This window comes from Pararge aegeria, chromosome 22, assembly GCF_905163445.1.
Source record: "Pararge aegeria chromosome 22, ilParAegt1.1, whole genome shotgun sequence".
NCBI classification, from domain to species: Eukaryota; Metazoa; Arthropoda; class Insecta; order Lepidoptera; family Nymphalidae; genus Pararge; species Pararge aegeria.
Genome location: NC_053201.1, coordinates 14,871,310 through 14,893,910, shown reverse-complemented (window position 1 = coordinate 14,893,910; position 22,601 = coordinate 14,871,310). Strand labels below are relative to the sequence as shown.

Sequence of the window (22,601 nt, the reverse complement as noted above, 5' to 3'; positions counted from 1 at the left end):
AAAATGTCAAGTGTGTTCTTCAGAAGGACTGCAATTCATGGTGGGTCTTTAATTTTTGTACACAATAATATAACTTGTAAGGAGCGAAAAGACATAGTTAGTCTTTCTGTTGAACGCACTGTAGAACTATCTTGTGTGGAGCTGGAGCGATTTATAATAGTGTGTATATATCGTCCCCCCTCAGGTGATTTTAGCCTTTTTGAGGATGTAATGGAAGATGTGCTTAAGCGATTGTCTGTATCCACAAAAAAAGCAATAGTATGCGGGGATTTTAATGTTGATATTTTACTTAGTAATGCAACTACGACTAGGTTGCTAAACTTATTTAAATGTTTTAATTTAAATTATGCTTTTAGTGAACCTACTAGAATCACAGCAACCTCAGCATCGTGTTTAGATAATATTTTTCTCAACTGTGATATCTTAGGTAAATCGATAATAACCAACTTAAGATCAGATCATTGTGGCCAACAAATTACTGTTTTGAATAATATAAACAAAGATAAACATATCGTCAAGTGTAGGCCGATAACTAAGAGCAAATTGACGCGATTCAAAGGTGAAATATCATCCAAAATTCCTGCCCTTGTCTTTAAGAACGGTCATCCTGACAGCATTTATGGTACGCTCTTTAATATTATAGAAAATGAATTTAACAAAATATTCAATTTCAAACATATAGATTACTAATGATAAATTAGTGACATCTGCATATCGTCTGCGAAAGGTGCAGAAGTCATTTGTGGGATTGAGTATACGCTTTTATAATATGATTCCTAAGGTAATTTTGGACCTACCAATCCATAAGTTTAAATAATGTGTTAAAACACATTTATTACAGCGAGGTTATTATACAATTGATGAGTTTCTTAATGACAAGGTTGCTTGGAAGCATCCGGCTCCGCTTTCATCTCTCACAAGATAGAAAAATGAATGTTAAAATATAAAATGTAAATTTTTGATGTTGGAAAAGAGCAACTGCTGAGTTTCTTGCCGGCTTTTTCTCGGTAGAATCTGCCTTCCGAACCTTTTCCTTTCCTTAGGTTCATGCTCTAACCTAACCTAACCTATCCAAACCTTTTAAAACTAGTTTGGATTCCTTTAGACCTCAGCCCACCGGCAACTACGACTAACTAAACACTGATCTAGCTATCTGACTTTCATCAGTGCATCAACAGCAGCATAACTAGTATTAAAATAGTAATGAGTTTTTATTAATGCATATATTCACATTAAATCTTGAATCTAAAGTCTAAAGGTGTCAAAACTAGATTTAGGTTAGGTTAGGTTAGAACATGAATACGAGGGGTGCCCGGCCACAGGCCGGGCACTTGGGTTCAGTTCAGTCAAAAATTATATATTATTTACTATTATTTATATTTGAATGAGAATGAAAAATAGCAATTATCTTGAATAGTTTTCAAAATGAGACAGACGGGTGTGGTAGGGTAAAATCTCCAATTTAAAGCTCCCTTATTGCGTATATGTTATGTGTGTTTGCATAGTAGTTTACTATAATGGTAAGCGGTTCGTGTAACGATCTTGCGCGTCTATATTTACAAGTGTGTGGGCAGTTCGTGTATTGATTATTCGATGACGAGACCTCGTAAGAGTCCCGTATCGTTATTTTTCGTCACTACCTACCCGTACCTCCCCCCCCGTGCAGGGAGTGGGTAATTTGCGCGCCTGCTGCCTTCCTTGGATGTGGTAGCAGTTTCTCAGGCTCCCTCACCGGAATCGAACCCTGATTCCCCGTTACCCGCGACAAACAATGGTAGTCGCAGAAACTCATTCCGATTACGAGACCTCGTAAGAGTCCCGTATCGTTATTTTTCGTCACTACCTACCCCCCTACCTCCCCCCGTGCGGGGTACAATATTGATATGATATTAAAAAAATACCATTAATAAATAACATAATAAAAGACCACCACTTTTATAGAGACATAACGCCACATAATTATAAAAAGTATAGTGTGTGGATCTAATCAACCACCACTGGCACCAGACCCTCAATGCCCTTAAATTTTACCTCGTTAAAATATTTAAAGTGTACTCATTCCGATTGCGAGACCTCGTAAGAGTCCCGTATCGTTATTTTTCGTCACTACCTACCCGTACCTCCCCCCTGTGCGGGGTACAATATTGATATGATATTAAAATAATACCATTAATAAATAACATAATAAAAGACCACCACTTTTATAGAGACATAACGCCACTGTGTGGCGCCGCCATCAGTCTCCTTAGACTCGGTACTTTGTCGTCGCCGTCGACTTCGCACCTTCGCCCCATATAGTAGTGGCGCGGCGCGACGGGCCTAATGTGTAAGTGAAAAAAAAAAAAAAAAAATTTAAATTAATTGTTATTTTACAATATCTTCTAATATGAATAAGAGTACTTTGTATTGGTACGTTTTGTTTTTTGTTTTTTTTTTTTTAAACGGAACTGAACCTAAGTGACCGGCCTGCGGCCGGGCACCCGTCTTATTCATGTTCTAACCTAACCTAACCTATCCAAACCTTTTAAAACTAGTTTGGATTCCTTTAGACCTCAGCCCACCGGCAATTTTGGGGGTCAGAGTTGCTCGCGTCCGTAGGTTTTACCAAAGACAGGTTGGAACCCTCGTTACCCTACACGTGGCCCCTGGGTGGTGCAAAATGAGCAACAAAAACAAAGGTGGTAGGTTTGGTCCGTGGCTTGAAATACCACCCTGCGAGCAAAGCCGCGCCGCTAAATGATTTGCCATGTGTCACGATTTACTGTGTCATACGACTGGTCGTGTTCCGGAGCGATGCTCGTAGTAGCTAATTGAGGGGAAATGGGTTTGTACAGTTGTGCTGCATTTGATGATAGGTTTTGATCCGTGTTGTCATGGCGCCGGGCGTCTCGATTTGGAGAGCAGCGGGATCCGAAGCACGGTGCACCGCTGGCCGACCGCAGGAAGTAGGGGGCCCAATTAGTAGGTTAGCCACCTATGAAAGGCTGCCCCGCCACCTCGCGAAAAATCCTGGGATGGCCTTCATCGTGCCGGTTTGCGACCGGAGAGAGGTCCCGATGGCGATTCCCAGGGGGGTTCGGGCGTCCCCGCGGTCTCCAGTCGAGTCTACCATCAGCGTCGCGGTGACGAAGGTCATGGTATCTAAAATGCTGCATCTCGTACAACTTCCAATTCCCCTACCTATCCACTACCCCCACATAATAATGAAGCGTAACAGAAAAAGAAGTAAGGTTACACAGCGGCTGCACTACCTCTCATTCACAGTGCACCTCTCTAACATTCGAGGACTGCACTCCAATCTCTACGCGGTTCATCACCATCTTGAGACCTCTAAGCCGCATATGCTTTTCCTTACGGAGACGCAAATAGTCAGTCCTGCAGATGTAGGATACCTGCAGTACCCCGGGTACTCGCTTGAGCACAATTTTAAACCTCGCGCAGGGGTCTGCATGTACGTTCGAGACAACATCTGCTGCCAACGTCTCCGTAATTTGGAGGTACCAAACTTCTCTGTTCTGTGGTGCTTGGTAGATACGGGTTTAGAGCGTACGATTTATGCGTGCGTCTATCGTTCGCATAGCGGCGACCAGGAGACCACTCAGCTGTTCAACTATCTCTGCGAAAGGGCAGATACCGTTCAGCGTCGGTATCCGACTGCTAGGCTTGTATTTCTGGGGGATTTTAATGCCCACCACCAAGAGTGGCTATACCCGTACCAGAAAACCGATCATGCTGGGAGAGAGGCGCGCAAATTTGCATTATCGTTAGATCTCTCTCAGCTCGTTCACGTAGCCACGCGGATACCTGATGTTAACGGTCATACACCCAATTGTTTGGACCTTCTGCTAACAACCGACCCAGACAGTTTTTCGGTGTCAGTTTCAGCTCCCTTAGGTACTTCCGACCACTGTCTGGTGAAGTCTGTATCAAACTACTACCCTCCCGCCTCTGATTCCACTGTTAAGAGACGAGTGTGGCGATACAGGTTGGCAGATTGGGATGAGATGCGTCATTTCTTTGCATCCTATCCTTGGCGGCAAATTTGTTTCTCTTCCAAAGACCCTTCGAGCTGTGAGAAAGCTATATCAGGCGTGATACGTCAGGCAATGGAGTTCTTCATACCATTCTCTGACGTATCACTAGCTGGCAAAACTCCCCCGTGGTACAACGCTGAATGTGCCAGTGCAGAGGCACGAAAACAGTCTGCGTTTGTAGCTTGGGCGGATGCTCGTGCTCATAAGGCTTTGGACGTCAGGGATAAGAAAAAAGAATTCAATATTGCCGCCAAATCCTACAAGCGGGTCCTCAAAAAGTCTCGCTTCGGCCGCACCAATCGCATTGGACGTAAACTAGCTGCTCTTCCCAGTGGTAGTAAAGCTTTCTGGTCACTCGCGAAGTCGGTCGAGGCAAACTTTTGTCGTTCTTCGCTGCCGCCCTTGCAGAAACCTGACGGGTCATTGGCAGTGTCTGCAGCAGAAAAAGCAAATCTCCTTGCATCTCTGTTTGCGGAAAACTCGCGTCTGGATGCTGGAAGTACCCCCCCACCGCGCCTTCTACCGTGCGACTCAGTCATGTCTGAGATCCATATACACCAGCACGAGGTCTTAAAAGCACTTCGCAACCTTGACGTGAGTAAAGCCAGTGGCCCAGATGGTATATCTGCAGTTGTCCTGCGGAACTGTGCTCCTGAGTTGTCTCCTGTGCTGACACGCTTGTTTCGACTCTCTCTAAATTCTGCTCAAGTCCCAAAATCTTGGAAGATTGCGAATGTGCAGCCAGTACCCAAGAAAGGTAGTCGTGCGGACCCGGCCAATTACAGACCTATTGCCATCACGTCCATACTCTGTAAAACTATGGAACGTGTACTCAATAACAAGCTCCTCTCATACCTAGAAGGAAACGATCTTATATCAGACCGACAGTATGGTTTCCGTAAGAACCGGTCTACTGGTGATCTTCTAGTGTATGCCACTCATACATGGGGCGAAGCCATTGAGAAACACGGTGAGGCACTTGCTGTCTCTCTGGATATCTCCAAGGCTTTTGATCGGGTCTGGCACGGCGGCCTTCTCAGTAAGCTTTCTGCTTACGGAATACCTGCTGGCCTTTGCAGCTGGATATCTGATTTTTTGAGGGAACGGTCTTTTCGAGTGGTTGTCGATGGCCACTCTTCTAACCTCATGGCTGTCAATGCCGGTGTTCCTCAGGGATCTGTCCTCTCCGCTACTCTCTTTCTGCTACACATCAACGATCTTTTGAATCCCAATCTTTTTGGGTACGCTGATGACAGCACCGTTACGGAGAGGTACTTGTCCAGCCCTAGGGCCAGTGCTAATGATATCCTTGAGCATAGAGAGTCCTTGGTGGAGCGTATTAACTTGACTCTAAAAGAGGTGTCTGATTGGGGTGACGCCAATTTGGTTAAGTTCAATGCTGCCAAGACGCAGTCGTGTTTATTTTCCGCAAAAAAGAGCCCTTTCACCTTGGCTCCCACTTTCCGGGGTGTATCCGTACCAATTAGCGACCATATTGAGCTCTTGGGTGTCAACATCTCATCCAATCTCAATTTTGGCAAATGCATCGAGTCCAAAGCCAAAGTGGCAGCTAAAAAACTTGGTATCCTCAATAAGGTTAGGCGGTACTTCACGCCAGGTCAACGCCTCGCACTGTACCAGGCTCAAGTGCGAACCTGCATGGAGTACTGTAGTCACCTGTGGGGTGGCTCTGCCAAGTACCAACTTGAAGCTTTGGATTCGGTGGATCGTCGCGCCAGGAGAATTATAGGCGACAATTCGTTAACGCAGGCGAAACTACATAGTCTCCAGCACCGACGCAATGTTGCCTGTTTATCGGTTTTTACCGGATATACTTCGGTGAGTGTGCTCAGGAACTTCACAATCTTGTTCCCCCTTCCCCGTTTTACCACAGAACAGCGAGACACCGAGAGCGGTGGCATCCTTATGTGGTTGATATCCCATCAACACGCACGAAACGTTTTTTATCCACGTTTCTGATACGTGCCGCTAAGATGTGGAACGCCCTCCCGGTAACTGTGTTTCCTGCCACGTATAATTTAGGTACCTTCAAGGCTAGAGTGAATAGGCTTTTTCTAGGCAAGCGTGCTCCAACCTAGACCTCATCATTGCTTTCTAACGGGCATGATTGTCGTCAAACGCTGGCCTATCGTTAATAAAAAAAAAAAAAAAAAAAAAAAACTACGACTAACTAAACACTGATCTAGCTATCTGGCTTTCATCAGTGCATCAACAGCAGCATAACTAGTATTAAAATAGTAATGAGTTTTTATTAATGCATATATTCACATTAAATCTTGAATCTAAAGTCTAAAGGTGTCAAAACTAGATTTAGGTTAGGTTAGGTTAGAACATGAATACGAGGGGTGCCCGGCCACAGGCCGGGCACTTGGGTTCAGTTCAGTCAAAAATTATATATTATTTACTATTATTTATATTTGAATGAGAATGAAAAATAGCAATTATTTTGAATAGTTTTCAAAATGAGACAGACGGGTGTGGTAGGGTAAAATCTCCAATTTAAAGTTCCCTTATTGCGTATATGTTATGTGTGTTTGCATAGTAGTTTACTATAATGGTAAGCGGTTCGTGTAACGATCTTGCGCGTCTATATTTACAAGTGTGTGGGCAGTGCGTGTATTGATTTTGATGACGAGACCTCGTAAGAGTCCCGTATCGTTATTTTTCGTCACTACCTACCCGTACCTCCCCCCCCGTGCAGGGAGTGGGTAATTTGCGCGCCTGCTGCCTTCCTTGGATGTGGTAGCAGTTTCTCAGGCTCCCTCACCGGAATCGAACCCTGATTCCCCGTTACCCGCGACAAACAATGGTAGTCGCAGAAACTCATTCCGATTACGAGACCTCGTAAGAGTCCCGTATCGTTATTTTTCGTCACTACCTACCCCCCTACCTCCCCCCGTGCGGGGTACAATATTGATATGATATTAAAAAAATACCATTAATAAATAACATAATAAAAGACCACCACTTTTATAGAGACATAACGCCACATAATTATAAAAAGTATAGTGTGTGGATCTAATCAACCACCACTGGCACCAGACCCTCAATGCCCTTAAATTTTACCTCGTTAAAATATTTAAAGTGTACTCATTCCGATTGCGAGACCTCGTAAGAGTCCCGTATCGTTATTTTTCGTCACTACCTACCCGTACCTCCCCCCTGTGCGGGGTACAATATTGATATGATATTAAAATAATACCATTAATAAATAACATAATAAAAGACCACCACTTTTATAGAGACATAACGCCACTGTGTGGCGCCGCCATCAGTCTCCTTAGACTCGGTACTTTGTCGTCGCCGTCGACTTCGCACCTTCGCCCCATATAGTAGTGGCGCGGCGCGACGGGCCTAATGTGTAAGTGAAAAAAAAAAAAAAAAAAATTAAATTAATTGTTATTTTACAATATCTTCTAATATGAATAAGAGTACTTTGTATTGGTACGTTTTGTTTTTTGTTTTTTTTTTTTAAACGGAACTGAACCTAAGTGACCGGCCTGCGGCCGGGCACCCGTCTTATTCATGTTCTAACCTAACCTAACCTATCCAAACCTTTTAAAACTAGTTTGGATTCCTTTAGACCTCAGCCCACCGGCAACTACGACTAACTAAACACTGATCTAGCTATCTGGCTTTCATCAGTGCATCAACAGCAGCATAACTAGTATTAAAATAGTAATGAGTTTTTATTAATGCATAAATTCACATTAAATCTTGAATCTAAAGTCTAAAGGTGTCAAAACTAGATTTAGGTTAGGTTAGGTTAGAACATGAATACGAGGGGTGCCCGGCCACAGGCCGGGCACTTGGGTTCAGTTCAGTCAAAAATTATATATTATTTACTATTATTTATATTTGAATGAGAATGAAAAATAGCAATTATTTTGAATAGTTTTCAAAATGAGACAGACGGGTGTGGTAGGGTAAAATCTCCAATTTAAAGTTCCCTTATTGCGTATATGTTATGTGTGTTTGCATAGTAGTTTACTATAATGGTAAGCGGTTCGTGTAACGATCTTGCGCGTCTATATTTACAAGTGTGTGGGCAGTTCGTGTATTGATTATTCGATGACGAGACCTCGTAAGAGTCCCGTATCGTTATTTTTCGTCACTACCTACCCGTACCTCCCCCCCCCGTGCAGGCAGTGGGTAATTTGCGCGCCTGCTGCCTTCCTTGGATGTGGTAGCAGTTTCTCAGGCTCCCTCACCGGAATCGAACCCTGATTCCCCGTTACCCGCGACAAACAATGGTAGTCGCAGAAACTCATTCCGATTACGAGACCTCGTAAGAGTCCCGTATCGTTATTTTTCGTCACTACCTACCCCCCTACCTCCCCCCGTGCGGGGTACAATATTGATATGATATTAAAAAAATACCATTAATAAATAACATAATAAAAGACCACCACTTTTATAGAGACATAACGCCACATAATTATAAAAAGTATAGTGTGTGGATCTAATCAACCACCACTGGCACCAGACCCTCAATGCCCTTAAATTTTACCTCGTTAAAATATTTAAAGTGTACTCATTCCGATTGCGAGACCTCGTAAGAGTCCCGTATCGTTATTTTTCGTCACTACCTACCCGTACCTCCCCCCTGTGCGGGGTACAATATTGATATGATATTAAAATAATACCATTAATAAATAACATAATAAAAGACCACCACTTTTATAGAGACATAACGCCACTGTGTGGCGCCGCCATCAGTCTCCTTAGACTCGGTACTTTGTCGTCGCCGTCGACTTCGCACCTTCGCCCCATATAGTAGTGGCGCGGCGCGACGGGCCTAATGTGTAAGTAAAAAAAAAAAAAAAAAATTAAATTAATTGTTATTTTACAATATCTTCTAATATGAATAAGAGTACTTTGTATTGGTACGTTTTGTTTTTTGTTTTTTTTTTTTTAAACGGAACTGAACCTAAGTGACCGGCCTGCGGCCGGGCACCCGTCTTATTCATGTTCTAACCTAACCTAACCTATCCAAACCTTTTAAAACTAGTTTGGATTCCTTTAGACCTCAGCCCACCGGCAACTACGACTAACTAAACACTGATCTAGCTATCTGGCTTTCATCAGTGCATCAACAGCAGCATAACTAGTATTAAAATAGTAATGAGTTTTTATTAATGCATATATTCACATTAAATCTTGAATCTAAAGTCTAAAGGTGTCAAAACTAGATTTAGGTTAGGTTAGGTTAGAACATGAATACGAGGGGTGCCCGGCCACAGGCCGGGCACTTGGGTTCAGTTCAGTCAAAAATTATATATTATTTACTATTATTTATATTTGAATGAGAATGAAAAATAGCAATTATTTTGAATAGTTTTCAAAATAAGACAGACAGGTGTGGTAGGGTAAAATCTCCAATTTAAAGCTCCCTTATTGCGTATATGTTATGTGTGTTTGCATAGTAGTTTACTATAATGGTAAGCGGTTCGTGTAACGATCTTGCGCGTCTATATTTACAAGTGTGTGGGCAGTTCGTGTATTGATTATTCGATGACGAGACCTCGTAAGAGTCCCGTATCGTTATTTTTCGTCACTACCTACCCGTACCTCCCCCCCCGTGCAGGGAGTGGGTAATTTGCGCGCCTGCTGCCTTCCTTGGATGTGGTAGCAGTTTCTCAGGCTCCCTCACCGGAATCGAACCCTGATTCCCCGTTACCCGCGACAAACAATGGTAGTCGCAGAAACTCATTCCGATTACGAGACCTCGTAAGAGTCCCGTATCGTTATTTTTCGTCACACCTACCCCCCTACCTCCCCCCGTGCGGGGTACAATATTGATATGATATTAAAAAAATACCATTAATAAATAACATAATAAAAGACCACCACTTTTATAGAGACATAACGCCACATAATTATAAAAAGTATAGTGTGTGGATCTAATCAACCACCACTGGCACCAGACCCTCAATGTCCTTAAATTTTACCTCGTTAAAATATTTAAAGTGTACTCATTCCGATTGCGAGACCTCGTAAGAGTCCCGTATCGTTATTTTTCGTCACTACCTACCCGTACCTCCCCCCTGTGCGGGGTACAATATTGATATGATATTAAAATAATACCATTAATAAATAACATAATAAAAGACCACCACTTTTATAGAGACATAACGCCACTGTGTGGCGCCGCCATCAGTCTCCTTAGACTCGGTACTTTGTCGTCGCCGTCGACTTCGCACCTTCGCTCCATATAGTAGTGGCGCGGCGCGACGGGCCTAATGTGTAAGTGAAAAAAAAAAAAAAAAAAATTAAATTAATTGTTATTTTACAATATCTTCTAATATGAATAAGAGTACTTTGTATTGGTACGTTTTGTTTTTTGTTTTTTTTTTTTTAAACGGAACTGAACCTAAGTGACCGGCCTGCGGCCGGGCACCCGTCTTATTCATGTTCTAACCTAACCTAACCTATCCAAACCTTTTAAAACTAGTTTGGATTCCTTTAGACCTCAGCCCACCGGCAACTACGACTAACTAAACACTGATCTAGCTATCTGGCTTTCATCAGTGCATCAACAGCAGCATAACTAGTATTAAAATAGTAATGAGTTTTTATTAATGCATATATTCACATTAAATCTTGAATCTAAAGTCTAAAGGTGTCAAAACTAGATTTAGTTTAGGTTAGGTTAGAACATGAATACGAGGGGTGCCCGGCCACAGGCCGGGCACTTGGGTTCAGTTCAGTCAAAAATTATATATTATTTACTATTATTTATATTTGAATGAGAATGAAAAATAGCAATTATTTTGAATAGTTTTCAAAATGAGACAGACGGGTGTGGTAGGGTAAAATCTCCAATTTAAAGTTCCCTTATTGCGTATATGTTATGTGTGTTTGCATAGTAGTTTACTATAATGGTAAGCGGTTCGTGTAACGATCTTGCGCGTCTATATTTACAAGTGTGTGGGCAGTTCGTGTATTGATTATTCGATGACGAGACCTCGTAAGAGTCCCGTATCGTTATTTTTCGTCACTACCTACCCGTACCTCCCCCCCCGTGCAGGGAGTGGGTAATTTGCGCGCCTGCTGCCTTCCTTGGATGTGGTAGCAGTTTCTCAGGCTCCCTCACCGGAATCGAACCCTGATTCCCCGTTACCCGCGACAAACAATGGTAGTCGCAGAAACTCATTCCGATTACGAGACCTCGTAAGAGTCCCGTATCGTTATTTTTCGTCACTACCTACCCCCCTACCTCCCCCCGTGCGGGGTACAATATTGATATGATATTAAAAAAATACCATTAATAAATAACATAATAAAAGACCACCACTTTTATAGAGACATAACGCCACATAATTATAAAAAGTATAGTGTGTGGATCTAATCAACCACCACTGGCACCAGACCCTCAATGCCCTTAAATTTTACCTCGTTAAAATATTTAAAGTGTACTCATTCCGATTGCGAGACCTCGTAAGAGTCCCGTATCGTTATTTTTCGTCACTACCTACCCGTACCTCCCCCCTGTGCGGGGTACAATATTGATATGATATTAAAATAATACCATTAATAAATAACATAATAAAAGACCACCACTTTTATAGAGACATAACGCCACTGTGTGGCGCCGCCATCAGTCTCCTTAGACTCGGTACTTTGTTGTCGCCGTCGACTTCGCACCTTCGCCCCATATAGTAGTGGCGCGGCGCGACGGGCCTAATGTGTAAGTGAAAAAAAAAAAAAAAAAAATTAAATTAATTGTTATTTTACAATATCTTCTAATATGAATAAGAGTACTTTGTATTGGTACGTTTTGTTTTTTGTTTTTTTTTTTTTAAACGGAACTGAACCTAAGTGACCGGCCTGCGGCCGGGCACCCGTCTTATTCATGTTCTAACCTAACCTAACCTATCCAAACCTTTTAAAACTAGTTTGGATTCCTTTAGACCTCAGCCCACCGGCAACTACGACTAACTAAACACTGATCTAGCTATCTGGCTTTCATCAGTGCATCAACAGCAGCATAACTAGTATTAAAATAGTAATGAGTTTTTATTAATGCATATATTCACATTAAATCTTGAATCTAAAGTCTAAAGGTGTCAAAACTAGATTTAGGTTAGGTTAGGTTAGAACATGAATACGAGGGGTGCCCGGCCACAGGCCGGGCACTTGGGTTCAGTTCAGTCAAAAATTATATATTATTTACTATTATTTATATTTGAATGAGAATGAAAAATAGCAATTATTTTGAATAGTTTTCAAAATGAGACAGACGGGTGTGGTAGGGTAAAATCTCCAATTTAAAGTTCCCTTATTGCGTATATGTTATGTGTGTTTGCATAGTAGTTTACTATAATGGTAAGCGGTTCGTGTAACGATCTTGCGCGTCTATATTTACAAGTGTGTGGGCAGTGCGTGTATTGATTTTGATGACGAGACCTCGTAAGAGTCCCGTATCGTTATTTTTCGTCACTACCTACCCGTACCTCCCCCCCCGTGCAGGGAGTGGGTAATTTGCGCGCCTGCTGCCTTCCTTGGATGTGGTAGCAGTTTCTCAGGCTCCCTCACCGGAATCGAACCCTGATTCCCCGTTACCCGCGACAAACAATGGTAGTCGCAGAAACTCATTCCGATTACGAGACCTCGTAAGAGTCCCGTATCGTTATTTTTCGTCACTACCTACCCCCCTACCTCCCCCCGTGCGGGGTACAATATTGATATGATATTAAAAAAATACCATTAATAAATAACATAATAAAAGACCACCACTTTTATAGAGACATAACGCCACATAATTATAAAAAGTATAGTGTGTGGATCTAATCAACCACCACTGGCACCAGACCCTCAATGCCCTTAAATTTTACCTCGTTAAAATATTTAAAGTGTACTCATTCCGATTGCGAGACCTCGTAAGAGTCCCGTATCGTTATTTTTCGTCACTACCTACCCGTACCTCCCCCCTGTGCGGGGTACAATATTGATATGATATAAAAATAATACCATTAATAAATAACATAATAAAAGACCACCACTTTGATAGAGACATAACGCCACTGTGTGGCGCCGCCATCAGTCTCCTTAGACTCGCTACTTTGTCGTCGCCGTCGACTTCGCATCTTCGCCCCATATAGTAGTGGCGCGGCGCGACGGGCCTAATGTGTAAGTGAAAAAAAAAAAAAAAAAAATTAAATTAATTGTTATTTTACAATATCTTCTAATATGAATAAGAGTACTTTGTATTGGTACGTTTTGTTTTTTGTTTTTTTTTTTTTAAACGGAACTGAACCTAAGTGACCGGCCTGCGGCCGGGCACCCGTCTTATTCATGTTCTAACCTAACCTAACCTATCCAAACCTTTTAAAACTAGTTTGGATTCCTTTAGACCTCAGCCCACCGGCAACTACGACTAACTAAACACTGATCTAGCTATCTGGCTTTCATCAGTGCATCAACAGCAGCATAACTAGTATTAAAATAGTAATGAGTTTTTATTAATGCATATATTCACATTAAATCTTGAATCTAAAGTCTAAAGGTGTCAAAACTAGATTTAGGTTAGGTTAGGTTAGAACATGAATACGAGGGGTGCCCGGCCACAGGCCGGGCACTTGGGTTCAGTTCAGTCAAAAATTATATATTATTTACTATTATTTATATTTGAATGAGAATGAAAAATAGGAAATTATTTTGAATAGTTTTCAAAATGAGACAGACGGGTGTGGTAGGGTAAAATCTCTAATTGAAAGTTCCCTTATTGCGTATATGTTATGTGTGTTTGCATAGTAGTTTACTATAATGGTAAGCGGTTCGTGTAACGATCTTGCGCGTCTATATTTACAAGTGTGTGGGCAGTTCGTGTATTACACAGTGACCATATAAACCACGTAAATCGAAAATCCGTCTGACAGGAGGTTTCGTACAACGGGATTTCAAAATCCAACGACTGTTATAAGCAAACGACGTACATTTTACGTCCATGGGATGTACCTGGGGAGTATTGCTTTCATTTTTCTTATGTTAATAACACTGCCATAACAATATCCTAGTTGATAACCAATTCCCTACTTCAAATTTTTGTTTTATTTTGTTATTCTCGTAACACTCACGAGAGACGTCCCTCCACACACTTAGACAGACTCATTCTCGCTTTACTTGACGGATTTGTGGAAGTATAGTTGAAGAATTAATTAAACTGTCTCAGACAAAAATACACAACCAAATAAACCTTATTTTACAAGTTGTGATTCAAAGTTTTCTTTGCTAAAATTGCTATTTCTATCACTTAAAGATATCCCTAATTAGTATGTTATTGTATTTCCTAGTATACTATCTGTAATATTCCTTAGTATTTATCTCTATTTCCTATAACTTTTTCATAATATATATACATATATTTTTGATCCTTTTCTCTTTCTTCTGTAGGTTATCTAATTTCCTTCACTCACATATACTGTTTGCTGTGTTTCAGGGCGAAGTGCTATAAAATGATGCCAACAATGCTAACCAGAAGAGCGGCTGCATTGCAAGAGCAATTAAAACTTAAAAATGCCCTCAGTGAACTAAAGTCACTGAAACAACTAAATGCTGATTTAATGAGGGAACAAGATGACAGTGAAGTGGAAATGAGATCAATTATTGCCAAGAACTCCCAGCTAAAGGGTGAACTAGCTGACCTACATAGCGCTCACACTCTGGTCTTAGAGGAGCGCAACCAACTCCAGGAGGCAGTGCGTTCTTTTAACCAATGCATATCTACTTATGATGAAGCTTTAGGAAGAATTACTATGTTGGAGGGTGAATTATGTAGCGCACATAAAACTATTGATGACCTTCAGTCACAATTACAAAATGTAGAAATGCAATCAACAAATAACTTGTATGATGAACTACTTACTTCATCCTCAACAATGCCAGTGTGCATCGATCTGACTTGTGATAGCCCTTGTGTTAAAAAAACCAAGCCTCAAATAGATCTCCCCTTTTTAAATAGCCACAATAAAATAAAAAAATACATTAGAATTAGTAAAATAATAAAGAAAACTCAAAAATTAGTAAAAAACCAGAAGAAAAGCAGTGAAAACCTGATACTAAGAAAAGAACGTTCAGTTTTGTTAAATAAGTTAAATACCTTTTCTCTTTCTTTTCAAAGTAGCAGGGAAAAATATGAGAGTGAAATCCAAACCTTAAATGATGTTATTCAACAGCTGGAAGACTCACTTAAAACTATGACTATTAAATATGAGCTGTCAAAAAAGCAGATTGATGAACAAATTCTGGCAGCTGATGAGTTGTTAGCTCTAGGTACCTACAATAGGGCTCGTTTTGAGTCATTGGCAAATAAATGTCAATGTTCTCAAGATATACCTACGGCTAACCTAGACTTAAGTAGTAGTATTTTGTCCTCTAATAAGCTAGAGACCTGCCAAGAGCAGTGTGAAAGTATTATTCCTGTCACTACATCCTTAGATTATAATTTATCAAGTAAGCATAAAAAACACACTTTAGTAATTTCAGACAAGCTAGGTAAAGGTTTTGGTCCTATTATGAACTGTTACCTAGATCACTCAGTGACTAATAGATGTTCACCGGGGGGCTAATTTAGACTATCTTATTGATAGTTTGAACATAGACAGTTTAGATGTAAATAAAAATGTTATATTTTTGTTAGGAGACAGCTTAAATGTAAAAAAGACACAAATTATAAGATGTGTAGAAAAATTGCTGGCTTTGCATGAAAAATCTAAATGTAGATTTGTTATGTGTGCCTTTCCGTACTGTGGCACACTTAGTTCTAAGCGAAATAAGCAAATTTATAATTTAAATTTATTAATTTATAACTTGACATGCCGTCATAGTGAGGCCGTTTTTTATTTTGATGTGAATAAATTTATTTCACCACTGTTATTGACTAGGCATACTTTTTATCTGTCAAAAAAATGTAAGCAACATATAGCCTCATTATTAGCTTACAATTTAAATGATACAGTTACAAGTGTTGTAACTAAGTCTATTGACAACTTTACAAATTGTACTTTAGGTACAAATATTTCTGATAATGACCCAAGTACTTGTTCAAGTACTAAGAAAATTTCTTATAATTATTTAAACTAGATAGCCAGACAACGGAGAAGCTCTCCAATATGAACATTGTACATCAAAATATACAGAGCTTAACCAGCAAAGAAATTGAAATAGAACTGTTTGTGGAAAAACTCAATATACACATTCTGTGTATTACTGAGCATTGGCTCACTGGTGCACATCCAGCAGTTATCTTAAGGAATTTCAAAATGTCAAGTGTGTTCTTCAGAAGGACTGCAATTCATGGTGGGTCTTTAATTTTTGTACACAATAATATAACTTGTAAGGAGCGAAAAGACATAGTTAGTCTTTCTGTTGAACGCACTGTAGAACTATCTTGTGTGGAGCTGGAGCGATTTATAATAGTGTGTATATATCGTCCCCCCTCAGGTGATTTTAGCCTTTTTGAGGATGTAATGGAAGATGTGCTTAAGCGATTGTCTGTATCCACAAAAAAAGCAATAGTATGCGGGGATTTTAATGTTGATATTTTACTTAGTAATGCAACTACGATTAGGTTGCTAAACTTATTTAAATGTTTTAATTTAAATTATGCTTTTAGTGAACCTACTAGAATCACAGCAACCTCAGCATCGTGTTTAGATAATATTTTTCTCAACTGTGATATCTTAGGTAAATCGATAATAACCAACTTAAGATCAGATCATTGTGGCCAACAAATTACTGTTTTGAATAATATAAACAAAGATAAACATATCGTCAAGTGTAGGCCGATAACTAAGAGCAAATTGACGCGATTCAAAGGTGAAATATCATCCAAAATTCCTGCCCTTGTCTTTAAGAACGGTCATCCTGACAGCATTTATGGTACGCTCTTTAATATTATAGAAAATGAATTTAACAAAATATTCAATTTCAAACATATAGATTACTAATGATAAATTAGTGACATCTGCATATCGTCTGCGAAAGGTGCAGAAGTCATTTGTGGGATTGAGTATACGCTTTTATAATATGATTCCTAAGGTAATTTTGGACCTACCAATCCATAAGTTTAAATAATGTGTTAAAACACATTTATTACAGCGAGGTTATTATACAATTGATGAGTTTCTTAATGACAAGGTTGCTTGGAAGCATCCGGCTCCGCTTTCATCTCTCACAAGATAGAAAAATGAATGTTAAAATATAAAATGTAAATTTTTGATGTTGGAAAAGAGCAACTGCTGAGTTTCTTGCCGGCTTTTTCTCGGTAGAATCTGCCTTCCGAACCTTTTCCTTTCCTTAGGTTCATGCTCTAACCTAACCTAACCTATCCAAACCTTTTAAAACTAGTTTGGATTCCTTTAGACCTCAGCCCACCGGCAACTACGACTAACTAAACACTGATCTAGCTATCTGGCTTTCATCAGTGCATCAACAGCAGCATAACTAGTATTAAAATAGTAATGAGTTTTTATTAATGCATATATTCACATTAAATCTTGAATCTAAAGTCTAAAGGTGTCAAAACTAGATTTAGGTTAGGTTAGGTTAGAACATGAATACGAGGGGTGCCCGGCCACAGGCCGGGCACTTGGGTTCAGTTCAGTCAAAAATTATATATTATTTACTATTATTTATATTTGAATGAGAATGAAAAATAGCAATTATTTTGAATAGTTTTCAAAATGAGACAGACGGGTGTGGTAGGGTAAAATCTCCAATTTAAAGCTCCCTTATTGCGTATATGTTATGTGTGTTTGCATAGTAGTTTACTATAATGGTAAGCGGTTCGTGTAACGATCTTGCGCGTCTATATTTACAAGTGTGTGGGCAGTTCGTGTATTGATTATTCGATGACGAGACCTCGTAAGAGTCCCGTATCGTTATTTTTCGTCACTACCTACCCGTACCTCCCCCCCGTGCAGGGTGTGGGTAATTTGCGCGCCTGCTGCCTTCCTTGGATGTGGTAGCAGTTTCTCAGGCTCCCTCACCGGAATCGAACCCTGATTCCCCGTTACCCGCGACAAACAATGGTAGTCGCAGAAACTCATTCCGATTACGAGACCTCGTAAGAGTCCCGTATCGTTATTTTTCGTCACTACCTACCCCCCTACCTCCCCCCGTGCGGGGTACAATATTGATATGATATTAAAAAAATACCATTAATAAATAACATAATAAAAGACCACCACTTTTATAGAGACATAACGCCACATAATTATAAAAAGTATAGTGTGTGGATCTAATCAACCACCACTGGCACCAGACCCTCAATGCCCTTAAATTTTACCTCGTTAAAATATTTAAAGTGTACTCATTCCGATTGCGAGACCTCGTAAGAGTCCCGTATCGTTATTTTTCGTCACTACCTACCCGTACCTCCCCCCTGTGCGGGGTACAATATTGATATGATATTAAAATAATACCATTAATAAATAACATAATAAAAGACCACCACTTTTATAGAGACATAACGCCACTGTGTGGCGCCGCCATCAGTCTCCTTAGACTCGGTACTTTGTCGTCGCCGTCGACTTCGCACCTTCGCCCCATATAGTAGTGGCGCGGCGCGACGGGCCTAATGTGTAAGTGAAAAAAAAAAAAAAAAAAATTAAATTAATTGTTATTTTACAATATCTTCTAATATGAATAAGAGTACTTTGTATTGGTACGTTTTGTTTTTTGTTTTTTTTTTTTTAAACGGAACTGAACCTAAGTGACCGGCCTGCGGCCGGGCACCCGTCTTATTCATGTTCTAACCTAACCTAACCTATCCAAACCTTTTAAAACTAGTTTGGATTCCTTTAGACCTCAGCCCACCGGCAACTACGACTAACTAAACACTGATCTAGCTATCTGGCTTTCATCAGTGCATCAACAGCAGCATAACTAGTATTAAAATAGTAATGAGTTTTTATTAATGCATATATTCACATTAAATCTTGAATCTAAAGTCTAAAGGTGTCAAAACTAGATTTAGTTTAGGTTAGGTTAGAACATGAATACGAGGGGTGCCCGGCCACAGGCCGGGCACTTGGGTTCAGTTCAGTCAAAAATTATATATTATTTACTATTATTTATATTTGAATGAGAATGAAAAATAGCAATTATTTTGAATAGTTTTCAAAATGAGACAGACGGGTGTGGTAGGGTAAAATCTCCAATTTAAAGTTCCCTTATTGCGTATATGTTATGTGTGTTTGCATAGTAGTTTACTATAATGGTAAGCGGTTCGTGTAACGATCTTGCGCGTCTATATTTACAAGTGTGTGGGCAGTTCGTGTATTGATTATTCGATGACGAGACCTCGTAAGAGTCCCGTATCGTTATTTTTCGTCACTACCTACCCGTACCTCCCCCCCCCCGTGCAGGGAGTGGGTAATTTGCGCGCCTGCTGCCTTCCTTGGATGTGGTAGCAGTTTCTCAGGCTCCCTCACCGGAATCGAACCCTGATTCCCCGTTACCCGCGACAAACAATGGTAGTCGCAGAAACTCATTCCGATTACGAGACCTCGTAAGAGTCCCGTATCGTTATTTTTCGTCACTACCTACCCCCCTACCTCCCCCCGTGCGGGGTACAATATTGATATGATATTAAAAAAATACCATTAATAAATAACATAATAAAAGACCACCACTTTTATAGAGACATAACGCCACATAATTATAAAAAGTATAGTGTGTGGATCTAATCAACCACCACTGGCACCAGACCCTCAATGCCCTTAAATTTTACCTCGTTAAAATATTTAAAGTGTACTCATTCCGATTGCGAGACCTCGTAAGAGTCCCGTATCGTTATTTTTCGTCACTACCTACCCGTACCTCCCCCCTGTGCGGGGTACAATATTGATATGATATTAAAATAATACCATTAATAAATAACATAATAAAAGACCACCACTTTGATAGAGACATAACGCCACTGTGTGGCGCCGCCATCAGTCTCCTTAGACTCGGTACTTTGTCGTCGCCGTCGACTTCGCACCTTCGCCCCATATAGTAGTGGCGCGGCGCGACGGGCCTAATGTGAAAGTAAAAAAAAAAAAAAAAAAAATTAAATTAATTGTTATTTTACAATATCTTCTAATATGAATAAGAGTACTTTGTATTGGTACGTTTTGTTTTTTGTTTTTTTTTTTTTAAACGGAACTGAACCTAAGTGACCGGCCTGCGGCCGGGCACCCGTCTTATTCATGTTCTAACCTAACCTAACCTATCCAAACCTTTTAAAACTAGTTTGGATTCCTTTAGACCTCAGCCCACCGGCAACTACGACTAACTAAACACTGATCTAGCTATCTGGCTTTCATCAGTGCATCAACAGCAGCATAACTAGTATTAAAATAGTAATGAGTTTTTATTAATGCATATATTCACATTAAATCTTGAATCTAAAGTCTAAAGGTGTCAAAACTAGATTTAGGTTAGGTTAGGTTAGAACATGAATACGAGGGGTGCCCGGCCACAGGCCGGGCACTTGGGTTCAGTTCAGTCAAAAATTATATATTATTTACTATTATTTATATTTGAATGAGAATGAAAAATAGCAATTATTTTGAATAGTTTTCAAAATGAGACAGACGGGTGTGGTAGGGTAAAATCTCTAATTGAAAGTTCCCTTATTGCGTATATGTTATGTGTGTTTGCATAGTAGTTTACTATAATGGTAAGCGGTTCGTGTAACGATCTTGCGCGTCTATATTTACAAGTGTGTGGGCAGTTCGTGTATTGATTATTCGATGACGAGACCTCGTAAGAGTCCCGTATCGTTATTTTTCGTCACTACCTACCCGTACCTCCCCCCCCCGTGCAGGGAGTGGGTAATTTGCGCGCCTGCTGCCTTCCTTGGATGTGGTAGCAGTTTCTCAGGCTCCCTCACCGGAATCGAACCCTGATTCCCCGTTACCCGCGACAAACAATGGTAGTCGCAGAAACTCATTCCGATTACGAGACCTCGTAAGAGTCCCGTATCGTTATTTTTCGTCACTACCTACCCCCCTACCTCCCCCCGTGCGGGGTACAATATTGATATGATATTAAAAAAATACCATTAATAAATAACATAATAAAAGACCACCACTTTTATAGAGACATAACGCCACTGTGTGGCGCCGCCATCAGTCTCCTTAGACTCGGTACTTTGTCGTCGCCGTCGACTTCGCACCTTCGCCCCATATAGTAGTGGCGCGGCGCGACGGGCCTAATGTGTAAGTGAAAAAAAAAAAAAAAAAAATTAAATTAATTGTTATTTTACAATATCTTCTAATATGAATAAGAGTACTTTGTATTGGTACGTTTTGTTTTTTGTTTTTTTTTTTTTAAACGGAACTGAACCTAAGTGACCGGCCTGCGGCCGGGCACCCGTCTTATTCATGTTCTAACCTAACCTAACCTATCCAAACCTTTTAAAACTAGTTTGGATTCCTTTAGACCTCAGCCCACCGGCAACTACGACTAACTAAACACTGATCTAGCTATCTGGCTTTCATCAGTGCATCAACAGCAGCATAACTAGTATTAAAATAGTAATGAGTTTTTATTAATGCATATATTCACATTAAATCTTGAATCTAAAGTCTAAAGGTGTCAAAACTAGATTTAGGTTAGGTTAGGTTAGAACATGAATACGAGGGGTGCCCGGCCACAGGCCGGGCACTTGGGTTCAGTTCAGTCAAAAATTATATATTATTTACTATTATTTATATTTGAATGAGAATGAAAAATAGCAATTATTTTGAATAGTTTTCAAAATGAGACAGACGGGTGTGGTAGGGTAAAATCTCTAATTGAAAGTTCCCTTATTGCGTATATGTTATGTGTGTTTGCATAGTAGTTTACTATAATGGTAAGCGGTTCGTGTAACGATCTTGCGCGTCTATATTTACAAGTGTGTGGGCAGTTCGTGTATTACACAGTGACCATATAAACCACGTAAATCGAAAATCCGTCTGACAGGAGGTTTCGTACAACGGGATTTCAAAATCCAACGACTGTTATAAGCAAACGACGTACATTTTACGTCCATGGGATGTACCTGGGGAGTATTGCTTTCATTTTTCTTATGTTAATAACACTGCCATAACAATATCCTAGTTGATAACCAATTCCCTACTTCAAATTTTTGTTTTATTTTGTTATTCTCGTAACACTCACGAGAGACGTCCCTCCACACACTTAGACAGACTCATTCTCGCTTTACTTGACGGATTTGTGGAAGTATAGTTGAAGAATTAATTAAACTGTCTCAGACAAAAATACACAACCAAATAAACCTTATTATACAAGTTGTGATTCAAAGTTTTCTTTGCTAAAATTGCTATTTCTATCACTTAAAGATATCCCTAATTAGTATGTTATTGTATTTCCTAGTATACTATCTGTAATATTCCTTAGTATTTATCTCTATTTCCTATAACTTTTTCATAATATATATACATATATTTTTGATCCTTTTCTCTTTCTTCTGTAGGTTATCTAATTTCCTTCACTCACATATACTGTTTGCTGTGTTTCAGGGCGAAGTGCTATTAAATGATGCCAACA

The 22,601-nt window shown here is 40.1% G+C and overlaps 1 protein-coding gene across 1 annotated transcript; it reads left to right on the top strand.

Annotated features, from left to right (window-relative positions):
* Nucleotides 1-14,512: 14,512 nt before the first annotated feature.
* Nucleotides 14,513-15,376, top strand: LOC120633571 (myosin-2-like; the record flags this gene model as incomplete). The annotated part of the gene is made up of 1 exon (XM_039903780.1): nt 14,513-15,376. A coding segment is annotated over exon 1 (864 nt), but the record flags the coding sequence as incomplete, so codon positions are not given.
* Between the last annotated feature and the right edge of the window lie 7,225 nt (nt 15,377-22,601).